The 14517-nt window shown below is 46.0% G+C and overlaps 1 protein-coding gene across 1 annotated transcript in view; it reads right to left on the bottom strand.

The window, feature by feature from the left end:
- Positions 1 to 822: 822 nt before the first annotated feature.
- PIK3C2B (phosphatidylinositol-4-phosphate 3-kinase catalytic subunit type 2 beta) overlaps positions 823 to 14517 on the bottom strand; it is a 48618-nt gene continuing 34923 nt past the window's right edge. The window contains exons 23-32 of the mRNA XM_003792239.3: positions 12317 to 12486; positions 11567 to 11723; positions 11054 to 11163; positions 9952 to 10153; positions 9465 to 9589; positions 7159 to 7276; positions 5216 to 5297; positions 4709 to 4815; positions 1907 to 2035; positions 823 to 1350 (exon numbers count right to left, since the gene is read on the bottom strand). Of these exons, the coding sequence (XP_003792287.2) occupies positions 1162 to 1350; positions 1907 to 2035; positions 4709 to 4815; positions 5216 to 5297; positions 7159 to 7276; positions 9465 to 9589; positions 9952 to 10153; positions 11054 to 11163; positions 11567 to 11723; positions 12317 to 12486 (1389 nt within the window). The 3' untranslated portion in view covers positions 823 to 1161. The remainder of the gene's footprint in view (positions 1351 to 1906; positions 2036 to 4708; positions 4816 to 5215; positions 5298 to 7158; positions 7277 to 9464; positions 9590 to 9951; positions 10154 to 11053; positions 11164 to 11566; positions 11724 to 12316; positions 12487 to 14517) is intronic.

Genomic DNA, 14517 nt, shown 5'->3' with positions numbered 1-14517 from the left:
TCCTTCAGATAGGGCACCCCTTTGGCTCCAGACTAGATAGGTTTATGGCCCCACAGAATGAGGGAAAGTTGTATAAGAATGTGTGACAGAAATGGAGTTTGGGAGAGAAGCAGCATAAGAGAAAGAAGTGGGGGTTGGTGGGGAATGCTTTCCAGAAACTACCTACTGGGAGACTGCACTGGCTTCTGCAGCCTAGGGAACCCCCTTCCCAGGACCTAGGTGGCCTAAACCTAAGGCTCGAGGCAGCATTTCCCACCAGACAAAAATGAAGGGAGAGGCCTATGGGGGAGCACCCCCAGCGTATCCAATGAGACCAGATGACCCTCAGAAGGATGCGGAGAATGCAGGGGTAAAGGGTAGAAAGCGTATTCAGGGCAAGTCCTAATGAAGTAGGGGAAGCAAGAGGAAAACATCCCCCTAAAAAGCATGGGTCCCTGAATACAGGTCCTTGGCAGAACCTCAGTACGGAAGGCCCTTCCTTACACATGTAGGTATCACGTCGCTCTCCTTTGGAGGCAAACTCAAAAAGGCCCAGCAGCACGGGCCTCTCAGTCCAGCATGGGCAGCCCCCCTCCCCACCAACCTGCATTTAGGGAGGGAGGACTCTGACTAAGGACTCACTGGGCCCCTCCCCAAATAATTCCTATAGCTAGAAAAAAAAAAAAACACCTAGGGAAAAGTCCAATAAGAACCTTAATCATACAAAAAGTCCAAACAGGCTCCCTCTCTTGCCTTCTGAGGCATATGTATGTCCCTTCTCTCGACGCTTCCTGTCCCAGTTAGGACAACATTACTATTTCATTTTTTAAAAATAAAAATAAAGATATCCACCCACCTTCCCCTGTAATGCTACTTCATACAGCCCCCCCACACACCCCAAACCAGGCATTGCTCCCTTGACACAAGGTAAACTTAAAACTTTGCTGCAACCTCACAGCCTCCAAGGGGCTGCTGATCACAACCACCCCGAGTTTAGTCTGCAGCGGAAGGGACAGCAGAGAGCATATCACTCTCCCTGCCTCCTATGGTGGAGGCCAGATCCACCTGGACCAAGGAGGGGAGGCCTGCTGAGGACCCTGCCCTTTCATAAGGAAAGGAAGGGTGCCCCCTCCCCTAGCTCCCACCACCAGCCTGGGGTCCTAGGCAGTGGCTCTGCTGGGCTCACAAGGTCCCATGACTTCGAGATCCCAGTGCGAACCAGCCAGTCTTCTCCTGGGCCAGGTCTAGCTCTCGCAGGCGGATATGCACCTCGCCGAGGAGGACATTCTCCCAGAATCCTTGCTCACTCAGCACGCTAAGCTGGAGCTCCCGCTGCTGCAGGTCCCCCTTGGGGATCCCGTCATACACCAACTGCAAATGTAGAGATCAGAAAAAGAACGTGGTGAGGCGGGGGGACAGGAAGAAGCCAGACGGAACATGACAGAGGGAAATGCTGAAGTCTGCAGTGGTTTGATCCACCTGAGGCCCACACCATTTTATCTCTCCATCCCTACAGAGTCCAAAGAATACAGATGATAAACAGAATCCAAGGGAAGCTTTAGTGAACTTTGTTCTTTGCTCAGAGTTTCAGCAGGTGTGGCTTTTTATTAGAGCCACTACTCATTTTCAGCAAAGGACCAATAGGCTCCTTCTTCCCACAGGACAGGGCCCAGGCCCCACGTGTGGATTCCCAACCCTAAGAATTGGCAAATTTTTTTATGTAATGAGAAAGAGTAAATATGTTTAGGCTTGATAAGCTGAGTAGGCTCTGTATGTCGCAACTACTCAACTCCGCCACTGCAACATGAAAGCAGCCACAGGCAATCCCTACATCAGCAACTGTGGCCATGTTTCAGCACAACTTCATAAGCAAAAACATATAGTTTGCCAACCCTTGCTCTACCCCATCCACCATTTTCCCACACACCATCTCATTGTAGGTAGGATTGCAGGTTTTCCGGGCCACTTTGGTTTTCCTTTTAGTGGTTTTCTGAGGGTCAGGAAGGAGGTAAATCTTCACGTAGGGATCAGGGTCATTTCCATCCTGCAGCAGTTGCTACAAGGGAATAAAACCAAAAACAAAGATTCTTCTATGTGTCTCTTTATCACCAGTCCTGTGATCACATCCTGATCCACACTCTCATCTCCCACACCTGGCTTCTTGCAGGGCACACCAAATTTCTCTGTCTGCTTCCCAGCCTACTCCATTCTGATAGGAATATCTACTAGGATAATGATAAGTGTCCTCCAAAACATCAATTGGGTTGCCTGTTATACCAAGTCCATACTTTTTATCCAAATGCTCAGGACATCCCATAACGTAGTCTGTTCTGAGTGAACTATTGTGTCCCCAGGCATCCTCCACCATCACCATGCCTACTATCTGTGCCTATTTTGTCATACAGGCCACTTAACTCCTGAGTCAGAGAGATTAAGCTGCTTGTTCAAGGTCAGCCAACTAGTGATTTATCCAGTCTGATCTTTTTTTTTTGAGACAGAATCTCACTATGTCACCCTGGGTAGAGTGCTATGCCGTCACTCTTGGGCTTAAGCGATTCTCTTGCCTTAGCCTCCCAAGTAGCTGGGACTACAGGCACCCACCACAATGCCCGCCTATTTTGTTGTTGTTGTTGTAGTCGTCATTGTTGTTTAGCAGGCCCAGGCTGGGCTTGAAACTGTCAGCCACCATGTATGTGGCCAGCACCCTAGCCACTGAGCTACAGGCACCGAGCCCCAGTCTGATCTTTTTAAAACCTAAGTCAGGACTGGGTAGGCAAGGTAACTCACACCTGTAATACTAGCACTCTGGGAGACTAAGGAGGGTGGATTGCTTAAGCTCAGGAGCTTGAGACCAACCTGAGCAAGAGTGAGACCCCGTCTCTACCAAAAATAGAAAAACCATAGTGGCGCCTGTGGCTCAAAGGAGTAGGGCACCGGCCCCATATACCGGAGGTGGTGGGTTCAAACCCAGCCCTGGCCAAAAAAAAAAAACTGCAAAAAAAAAGAAAAAGAAAAGAAAAAAGCATTCATTTAAAAAAGAAATAGAAAAACTAGCCTGGCACTATAGTGGGTGCCTATAGTCCCAGCTACTTGGGAGGCTGAGGAAAAAGACTGCTCAAGCCCAAGAGTTTGAGGTTGTTATAAGCTATGACAGCATGGCACTCAACCCAGGGCAACGCAACAGAGTGAGACTCTGTCTAAAAACAATATAAAAACCAAAAAACCAACTTAAGTCAGATCATGTCACACCTATGCTCAAATCCCATCTCTTTCAGAGAAAAAGCCAGAATCCTTACTGTGAGTCCAGGCTCTGGTCAACCATGCTGTCTCCAACCTCATCAGCTGCTCCTCTCAACTTTGCTCTACTGGCTTCAGCCCCAGAAGTTTGGCCCCTCGTAATTTCTGGCATAGCCTAGGCAGGCTCCCAGATCCTCACTTTGGGATCTAACTGTTCCCTCTGACAGAACAGTCCTCCTTCACATGCACATCCATGCCCCTCCTCCAGCCTCCTTCCCTTTTGCTAAGATACTTCCTCATCAAGGAGGCCTTCCCTGACCACTCTACGTAAGTAGCCACTCCCCTCCTTCTCTGCTTGATTTCTTGCCATATTCTAACCACCATCTTACATGCCATATATTTTATCTATTTGTCTGTCTTCCTTTTCCAACCAGAATGTAAGCTCCCTGACTGGGCACAGTGACTTAGGTCTGCAACCTTAGCACTTTGAGAGGGCAAGGTGAAAGGAGAGCTTAACCTCAGGAGTTTGCGACCAGCCTGAGCAAGAACAAGACCCTATCTCTATTAAAAATAGAAAAAATTAGCCAGGCATTGTAGCAGGCACCTATAGTCCCAGCTACTTGAGAGGCTGAGGCAGGAGGATCCCCTGAGCCCAGGGGTTTGAGGTTGCTGTGAGCTATGATGACATCATTTATACCCAAGCCCAGGTGATAGAGATTCTGTCTCAAAAAAAAAAAAGAATGTAAACTCCCTGAGGACAGAGATTTGTTTTGTTTTCTCCTGTATGTGTCCTGTTAGTAATACATTACTAAATAATGTATTAGTACCTGGCATAAGGTGAGAACTTGATAAATATTTGTTGAATGAATGAATAAATTGTGGTCAGAGAGTGAAATCTAAGTCTCTCTGACTTTAACACTCATGCCCCTCTTGCTATGTCCCACTGCCTACACTGAAGGCCTACCACTGGGTGTAGCTCACTGTAAGTATTCAGTAAAAGTGTCTTTCCCCTTCTGTTCACAAAGTTCTTAGAATATATACCAATAATTCAATAATTATACTGCCTTGATCATGCTCAAAGGTTGTCATGTGGCTGCTGTATCATAATATCTAGGTAATAAGCTCCTTGAGCCTCTCCCTTATAACAACTACCATAATAATAAAAATACCAGGCATGATGTTACACATAAGTTATCTCCATGCATTATCTCATTTAATCTCCACAACAACCCTGAGGGTAGATACTGACATTATCTTTCTTTGAATGAAGCTCAGAGTAATTAGGCCGCTTGCCAAAAACCATAGATAGGAAGAAGCTATACCTTGTGTAGCCTGGTCATACCATAGGCCTGGCACGGTAGAGGCCCATGGCAGATGCTAAGTAAATCTTTGTGGCTACTCTCGTGACATGGGGTGGAGAAAACCTGACCAATCAAAAAGTAGCACAGGCAAGATAAAAAACCAAATGCGGGTGGTGCATGCATGTACTTACCAAGCCCCGAATGTGCATCACCATGATGAAGAGTTTATTGTTTTTGTAGGAGATGGACAGCTTCACCTCTCCTCCTACCTTTCCCATGGGCCGGGCCCATGTGCTGTCTGCGGGGACAAAGGAAGCCAAGAAAGATCAAGAGGCCAGCCATGCCCCTATCTGGTGTCAGGCATTTGTTTCTGTTTTCTTTTTGAACCCCTTTACCCCAGTCTTTCCACATTAGGTTCCTGATATCCAAACCCCACACAAGAGGGCTTTGGAACATGATTTAGAAGTGGGTTGGGATAGGTCTATATAATCTGAGAGTGAAATCACCACCTGAACACCCACCCTGTGGGAAAGCCTAGCAAGGAGCCATAGACCCCACAGCCTGAGTGGGAAACCAGAGTCCCTAGACAGTAAGAAAAGGAATAAGAGGCCAGTTATGGAAAGAAATGAAATAGGGACAATTAGCCTTGGGGTAAATTCAGAGGGGTTGGTAGGAATGTCTCTGAGAAGGTACTGTACCTAAGGATTTAGGAGCTGGGCTGATGCCTACAGCCTTCTCGTCCCGAGGCAGAGGGTAGAAGAAGGTGTACACCAAATCACACTGGAATGGAATCAGAAAACAGGGCCATTCTTCAGTGTGACAATGGCCCCATAAAAAAAGGAAAGAGATTTATGAAATAAAATAACCAAATGTAATATGCAGTTCTTATTTGGATCATAGCTCTAAAAAACTATATGGGGGATGATAGGGTAATTTTGAATTTGGTCTATGTACTGAATGATATAATAACACTTAAATTACAAAAGAACATGTCTATATTTTTTGAGATACATAGTGAGCATTTAGGGGTACAAAATCATGATACTGATAATTTACTTTAAAGTACTTCATAAAAAATAGATAAACTGTCAATAGATGAAACATTAACTATTTGGGGCACTAATAAGACTGTTTCTCTGCTTTTCTGTCTGTTTAAAAGTTTTCATACTAAAAGGTTTGGGTTTTTTTGTTTTGTTTTTTCTTTTGGAGACAGAGTCTCACTTTGTCACCCTCGGTAGAGTGCAGTGGTATCACAGCAACCTCCAGCTCTTGGGCTTAGGTAATTCTCTTGCCTCAGCCTCCCAAGTAGCTGAGACTACAGGCACCTGCCACAACGTCTGGCTATTTTTAAATTGTTGCAGTTTGGCCGGGGCCAGGTTTGAACCCACCACCCTCGATATATGGGGCCAGCGCCCTATTCACTGAGCCACAGGTGCCACCCTAAAAGGTTTCTTAAAAAGAAAAACCAAAACTGGGTCACATCAGTCTGCACTACTGTCTTCCCATCAATAACACACACACATTCACTCTACTCAAGCACTGAGAAATGCATGAGCCGGCCTTGGACAAAAAAGATTGAATCCCACTCTTGAGAATGTTTCCTAACTAAATAGGGGGAAAGAAAACAAAGGCCAAAAATAAAAAAATGTGTGGAAATACCCACTTGAGCATTAATAGTGGAAAAAATGGACCTACTCTAAATACCCTTCAAAAAGCAAGTGGTTAAGGAGATGGTGGTATCACAAGTTAATGTACTAATTTGGCATAGTTATTTAAAGTTATGGCACATGCTTACCACAAATGTTAAGGGGAAAAATTCAGAAGATAGAATTGTATTTAAACTATGACCACTGTAAAACCACAAGTCTTGCTTATATATGAACAAATAGGAAGGGAACATGGAAAAAAGAGTCAGGTGATCTGTAATAGTCATAGTCCCTATGACCATAGGTGCATGACGGCCATTATAATATAATTTTTGTGTGTGTGTGTGACAAAGTTACACTATGTCGCCCTCGGTAGAGTGCCATGGCATCACAGCTCACAGCAACCTCAAACTCTTGGGCTTAAGCACTTCTTCTGCCTAAGCCTCCCAACTAGCTGGGACTACAGGCACCCGCCACAATGCCTGGCTATTTTTTTGTTACAGTTGTCATTGTCATTCAGCTGGCCTGGGCTGGGCTTGAACCTACCACGGTCGGTGTATGTGGCTACCACCATAACCACTCTGCTACAGGTGCCAAGCCAACGTAATTTGTTTTAAAAAATCTATGTGGGTACCCACATTCAACCTGCTCAGAAAAAGCTACTTTTCCTCAAGCAGAAATCCCTTCCCTCCTTAGGTTCTGGTCACTCTAATCACTCTGTGGTCACAACTGCCTGGTAAATGTCTCTCTGTGGGCCCAGCTACATTCACATTTCTGTTTGATTGTATTTGTGTGCCCAACCATGTGAGGCCAAGCCACTATGGACCCACCCTCCTCCTGTACTCCACAGACCAGAGCACTAGCCCCTATGTCAGCAGAGCAGGGAGCTAAGTCCTCTCCCTGACTCCTGGAGGCTCCAGGGCCCTCTGCCCCCGCCTCCCGCACCACCCCCACCAGCAGCCAGGATAGCCAGGAGCAGAGAAGAGCCCACCCACCTCGGCCACATCGGGGGCTGCGTGGATCAAGTGCCAGATGTAGCCGTTTAACTCTTCCCTCCGCCGCTCGGCCACCGCCTCTCCCCGGGAGCGGCCTATCACGAAGCGACTAGGGAAGCTGCAGGGCAGGGTGGGCAGCCGGCACGCAGGAGGGGAAAAAGGGAAGAGAAAGCAGAAGCCACAGACTTTTTTCATGTTTCATTGGTATTCCCAGCCACCTGACCCCCTCCAGCCTCCCTTCCCAGGGATCCTCACTACCTGATTCCTCCTGGCTCCCCAGTGGGTCCCCAGGTCTGACTATACTCAGCACCTCACCTCACACAGTTCCAAGGACCCCAGACAAGAGAGCCAAACTGCTGGGCAGAGTCCTGCAGTTCCCCAGAAGTGTCTTGGGAGCTTTGGAGGCCCCAGTTTCTCCCACCCAATATAAAAATTCACTGGAATTTTTTTTTTTTTTTTTTGAGACAGAGTGCCATGGCATCACAGCTCACAGTAACCACAAACTCTTGGGCTTAAGCAATTCCCTTGCCTTAGCCTCTCAAGTAGTTGGGACTACAGGCACCTGCCACAATGCCCGGCTGTTCTTTGTTGTAGTTGTCATTGTTGTTTACCTGGCCTGGGCTGGGTTTGAACCCGCCAGCCTTGGTGCTTGTGGCTGGTACTGTAACCACTGTGCTACAGGTGCCAAGCCTAGAAAAATTGTTTTTTAAAAAATCGTGGCAAAATATCCATAATATAAACTTAACCATCTTAACCACCTTTTTTTTTTTTTTTTGGAGACAGAGTCTCATTTTGTCACTCTTGGTACAGTGCCATGGCATCATAGCTCACATCAACCTCAAACTCTTGGGCTCAAGTGATCCTCTTGTTTCAGTCTCCCAAGTAGCTGGGCCCACAGGAACCCACCACAATGCCCAACTATTTTTAGAGACAGGGGTCTCACTCGTGCTTAGGTCAGTCTCAAACTCCTGAGTTTAAGCAATCTACTCTCCTAGGCCTCTCAGAGTGCTGGGATTAAAGGCATGAACCACTGTGCCCAACCCATCTTAACCACTTTTTAAGTGTACAGTTCTGTGGCGTTAACTACATTCACGTGGCTGTGCACCATCACCACCTGTCTCCAGAAGTCTTTTCATTTTGCAAAACTGAAACTCTAAACTGGGCGTGGTGGCTCACACCTGTAATCCCAGCTCTCTGGGAGGCAGAGGAGGGTGGATTGCTTAAGTTCAGGAGTTTGAAAGCAGTCTGAGCAAAAAAGAGACTCTTTCTCTATTAAAAATAGAAAAACAAGCCAGGTGTGATGTCAGTGCCTATAATCCCAGCTACTTAGGATGCTGAGGTAAAAGAATTGCTCGAGCCCAAGAATTTGAAATTGCTAGGAGCTATGACACCACAGCACTCTACCCAGGGTGACACAGTGAGACTGTCTCAAAAAAAACCCCAAGGCTCGGCGCCTGTGGCTCAAGAGCCTAAGGTGCCAGCCACATACACCTGAGCCAGTGGGTTTGAATCCAGCCTGGGCCTGCCAAACAACAATGATGGCTGCAACCAAAAAATAGCCGGGCGTAGTGGCGGGTGCCTGTGGTCCCAGCTACTTGGGAGGCTGAGGCAGAAGAATTGCTTGAGCCCAGGAGTTGGAGATTGCTGCAAGCTGTGATGCCACAGCACTCTACCAAGGGTGACAGTTTGACACTCTGTCTCAAAAAAAAAAAAAAACCCAGAACTGAACCTCTGTGCCTTTTAAACACCACTGCCTCCCTTCCCGCACACCCTGGCCATCACTGTTCTACTTTGGTCTCTATGGATCTGACTACTTTAGGTAATTCAGGTACATAAAATCATCCAATTTTTGTCTTTTTCTGACTGGTATAGTTCATTCAGCACGATGTCCTCGTTTATCCATACTATAGCATGTGTCAGAATTTCCCTCCACTTTAATACTGAATAATATTCCATTGTAAGTACACACCACATTTTGCTTATCCATTTGAAAAATGGCATAAATCTTTAAAAAATTAGAACCTTGAAACATCTTCAAATTCAGTCGTGCCCCTAACTTTTATGCCTTCCTTCTGGCAGAGGAGCCCAAACTTCAGGTCCCAGCAGGATTAAGAGCCTTTGAGTGTCAAGAGAGATTAGCCAGTAGGGGGAACCCTCATTATCAAACTCAATACCAGGCCAAGCAAAGCAGGCAGATTTTCAGTCTAAAGGGTCTTTTCTGCCCATCTAGTACTATCTACCCCACACTGCTAACCCCTTCTTCCTCCCACTTACTCCTCTGTGCAGGGGGGGAAGGGGGCAGCTACCTGGGCAAGAGTGAAGAAGGAAAGAGCAGCCGCAGCTTGTTGTGCAATTCCTGGAACTCCTCAAATGTCCGCTGGATATAAGTGGCCTCATGAGCATTTTCTCGTATCACCTTTACCACATATATCTGCAAAGGCACAAATCTTAGCATAGACCTGCCAAGCCCTCTGCCCCCAACAAAGGGGGTAGGTAAGGAAGTGCGTGTGTGATGGGGCGAGTGGCACTTTCCAGAAGGAAGAGAGCAAGAGTCTTTCCAATGAAACAAAGATGATAGATAGCACATATGCAAGGACCCTTGACTTGGAGGGAGTAATCACCCTATTCAGCATCCTGATTCCAGGCAGGCCACTTGAGCAAGGGAGAAGGAGCCTTCTCCAGCATAAGAGGCTCAGTCAACCCCATGCCCATTGTGCAAGTCTAAAAACAGGACCCCAACAAGTCGGGTTAGTGGAGAGCAAGAGAGGGGGTCAGACTGGAGAAAGTACTTACATAGCCCTTGTTGGGGTGGAAAATCTTCTCATGGCGGCAGAGAAAAACATTGTTGATTCGACCAGAGCTCTTGAGAGTATGTGTTCGGGGGGCAAAGGAAAGGGTCAGCCGGTCATCTGAGCCTGTAAACTTCATCTGAGCCAGGTTATGGATGAAAAAATTGAGCTTTGTGGCTACACTGCCCAGGCTGGACTCAATCAACCTGTTGATATAGGAAGATGAGAAGAAATGAGTATAACCATGAACCCAAATCCCTACTGTCTTCATAGTGGTATCCAAGAGAATATTCCCTGATTCCTGAGACTTACAATCAGCTCAGATCAAATTATTTTCCCTGTGTAGCACCCTCATAGAATACACGATTGGTACACAATTATCTCATGCAGTTTACTCATGTGAATCCTGGGATCTTATCTCCTCCCCTGGCTGCCTACCTAAGCCAAAGATAGTCAAACCAAAGTAGGAAGGGATTAGGGGCTCTGTATAAATGTCTAAATATTGTTGTTAAACTGAATTACAAGGTGCAGGACAACGGAACATCACCAAGCACTTTTCAGTCTAGAGACTTCAATTCAGAAGGAGAGGCCCAATGTTAGACTCATGAGAAAATTTCCCTAAGTTCCAAAAAGAGCGCAAAATATAATGGAGACATCATCTACATGGACAAAATGATAGGAATTAGTACATAGACAAGTGCTTGACTCCATACATAGTATGCCCAAAAATGGTGTCAAACACTGACAATTGAATCACAGACTTCTATGTTTGGCTGGGGGAAGGGTCTAACCAAGAGAACTAAAGACTATTATACATTGCCTCATGGACAGTTTTTGGCTGAGACTTGGTAAGACCACAGATAAAAGTGATGGCGATATCCCTATATACAAAGTGTAGCACCAGAATACAGATGGGAAACTGAAGCTAAGCAGAATAATTTACCCAAATCAGAGGCGACATTGGGACAATACACGTAGATCTGTGTTGTCAACTCTAGGCTCTACCATCTGAGCTGAAGCTTTCCCCTTTACCTAGCCCTGTTTCTGCCAATCAGGCACTTGGAAACTATTCAGGATGCGCAGTGCTGTTTAACATAGGGTGTTACCTAGTAAAGTAGGTAGTGGCATTGGCCTCTGTGTCCTGAGGCCTCAGGGCATCGTACACATACTTGAGGTCCTCCAGGTCTGAGAGCTCAGGGATCCCACAGGACAACATCTAGAAGGAATGGACAGAAAGAGAGAGGGTGCTTATAACAACACAGAATTCTTGTTTTTCTCTCCACCCTAATGCAAGATTGTCTATAGGTAGGCTCTCTAACCCTTCTATAGGGTGGTAAACAGACGGCTGGAGTGAATGCCAGGACCACAGGAATTGGCCAGATGTGGACAGTGGCTGGAGGACCACAGGAATTGAGGGGCTGGAGTAGGGAGTCAAATACCTACACAGACACCATTGTCCCCAGCAATACTGGGTCCCTGCCTTTATCTAGGGAGGCATATACTCAGTTGGGGCTCAGAGAAGTAAATCTCAAGAAATCCTTAGAAGCAAGATAGGAAAATCTTAAAGATGGTGACTGACAATAAGAAGGAGGTGTTCAGAAAGGGATGGAGCTCCTCACCAGGCCCAGGAGGTTGAGGAAGAGGTGGGTGTGCTTGCGAATGAGGTTGTAGGCTTGGCAGCAAAGGTCAACAAAATCATGGAAGCGGCTGGAAGGCTTGTCACCCCCGTTGATGACATACGCCATGTCGGAGGTGAAGACAAAGGGGGCACGGTCCCTGGACCAAGGGAAACATACAGGCATTAGGTCAGCTGAAGGAAGAAGTCTACTTGCAGGGTACATCAGGGGTGGTTTCCCTCATCCCTCACCATGTGTAGGAACCTGGAACCTGGACAGATGGGGCTCTATCTTTTTTCTTTTCTTTTTATCCTATTTTAATCTTAACAGATTCCCTGGAATTTGAGGTTGCTGTGAGCTAGGCTGGCACTCTAGTCCAGGCAATAGAGTAAGACACTGTCTCAAAGAAAAGAAAAAAAAAAAATCCCCAGAGACACATATTCCATGTCTTTCATTAATGCCGTATCTGTGAACTAGCAATATTTTCCTACATGTTAAATCCCATTCCCTTTTGTTGCAAGTGGGCTCATTTCCCTTCACTCAGTCCTCAGTAGGGAAGGAGAACAGCTGGTCTCCACCTTCTCGTGCCAGGACTTGACCTCCTTACCAGTCATCTCTTCTCCACAGCTGCTCAGCCCAGGGACCATGCTCCAAGGCCCACCTCTCTTCATCATGGGCTTGTGTCCCAGCTCTGAACCATTTCTGCTCCCCTCCCAATCCTCCACGCACATCTTGGCTTCAGGAGATCATTACCGCTTAATGTTGCCAAACATCTGGGCGTGACCCAGAAAGCGACCAAAATCGATGTGGAACATGTGACCCGTGGTCTTCAGCATGATGTTGTCATTATGTCGGTCACAGATGCCCAAAACGTATGTGGCCACACAGCAGCCGGCACAGGAGTAGATGAAGTTCTCCACAGCCTGGGAGGGGTCAGGGCAGATGGGAGGAGAGAACATAAAGCTGACTTAGCTGGACTCCAGGGGCCAGAGCCAGACAGAATTCAGCCAGCCCTGGCCTCTTTCTCTTTTGTGAACCCCAGCAGCAGCCCACATCTTCCAGTTCATCTTTTATCGCATAACAATGTACACATTTATACACAGAAACATCTCCCACATGTTACGGAGTGGAAGGAAAGGGAAAGTTTTTATATGTATCTCCACCCTTCATCTGAATGTCATCTTCTCCTGTTCCTTTTTCTTCTATGGAAATTGGAAAGACAGGGGACTGGTCTGAGTGCCCGGACTTGACAGGTCTAGAGTGGGGAGATCTTAACAGACAGGAAGACTGACATTTACAAATCTCTCCAGAGGCTGAGGCAGCCAACCTAAGGATTCCTTCCTGACCCTGCTCAGAATTCTGCTCTCCTTCCTTCCCCAAATAAACTCCCATTCCCCCCCACCAAAAAACCCCACAAAACTCCCATTCCCAGCATTCTTGATAAGAGCTAAATGCCAATCTAATTAAAGTCACTGCACTCTGAAGAGCTGAGGCAACTTAACACTTGTAAAGAGTGTTTTACACTTCAAAATCAGACAGCTCTAGTTGGTGAGATGTGTTAGAGATTATTTTTGAGTTTAAAGCAGGAAGAGGGTAGTGAGGGATTGGATCCATTTTACTCTGTCTGGTCAACATCTGTCCTCTTATCTGTCTTTCCAGAAGCAAAAATACATAGAATCAGCAGATGGACACCTACTATCTTCTGAATCCTCCTTATGAGGTCTGTAGAATTCCCAAGAATTCAAGAAAGATTTATCAGCAGAAGGCAATAGCTATCATAGCCAACTAGGAATGTACAATATTGGGAACAAGAGAAAGACTTTATCTAGAATGCCCACCCTCCCTTTCTTCCTCTGCATGTTTCTACCCATCCTTCAAGGACCTTCCTTGAGCCCCACATCTTTCCAGACCTTCTCAGCTCATGGTGACTCCTCCTTTCAGCCCCTACAGAGCTACCATCAATATGTTCACTTGGTGCTTACTTAGTCCTTTAAAGCCCACAGGGTTTAGGGATCTTCTCTTCCAACAGCTTCTTGGCTGTTCCACAAGGCATATGAGGAAACTAGCTATACACAGACCCCCTGCCGCCAGCTACTTGTTAAGTTACAACCTGATGACTTGCATAACTTAGGGAGGTGATAAGAGTTGACCTACAGCTATTTTCTGAGTCAAAGAGGATTTATTATTTCCACTGGAAACTAAGAATGGAAATTTGGTAAATAAATAATAAAAAGAATAAGAAAAAAATTAAAGAATTCACCTTATGGAAAAAAAAAGACTATTTCTAAGAAAGAAAAATATAGAATCAAACCACTCAAGAAAGAGTATAACCCATCAACTCCCAGTCTTGACTTTCACCTCCATCAAATCCTCTCCCTGTCATAGATACTTGTTCTACCTTAAATAAATCCTCCTTTTTTGTGAGACAGAGTCTCATTTTATTGCCCTCGGGAGAATGCCATGGTGTTACAGCTCACAGTAACCTTAAACTCTTGGGCTTAAGTGATTCTCTTGCCTCAGCCTCCCAAGTAGCTGGGACTACAGGCGCCCATAACAACATATGGCTATTTTTTGGTTGTAGTTGTCATTGTTGTCATTGTATGGCAGGCCTGGGCTGAATTCGAACCCGCCAGCTCCGGTGTATGTAGCTGGCACCCTAGCTGGTGAGCTACAGGTGCCCAGACAATCTTCTGGAAATTTTAATAAGAAATGACCAGCATTATTTTGGCAGAAAGGCTAGAAAAGCCAAGAAGCTACCTTCAAAGGACAGAGAGTAATGTTACTATGCAGAGTTCCCCTATGTGTATATTCTTGTTGTACATCTTCCATTACATTTATAATAACTCTTTATTACACTGATAGGGAGTTACCATAACTCCAGCACCAGCATGGTGCCTCTACATGGTAGGCATTTAATATCTGTAAATACATATTAGTATAAAGAGTATAGGCTC

This window comes from Otolemur garnettii, unplaced genomic scaffold, assembly GCF_000181295.1.
Source record: "Otolemur garnettii isolate 467f Iridium unplaced genomic scaffold, OtoGar3 scaffold00055, whole genome shotgun sequence".
NCBI lineage: Eukaryota > Metazoa > Chordata > Mammalia > Primates > Galagidae > Otolemur > Otolemur garnettii.
The sequence above is the reverse complement of the archived record's forward strand: the minus strand, read 5'-3'. Positions and strand labels throughout refer to the sequence as shown.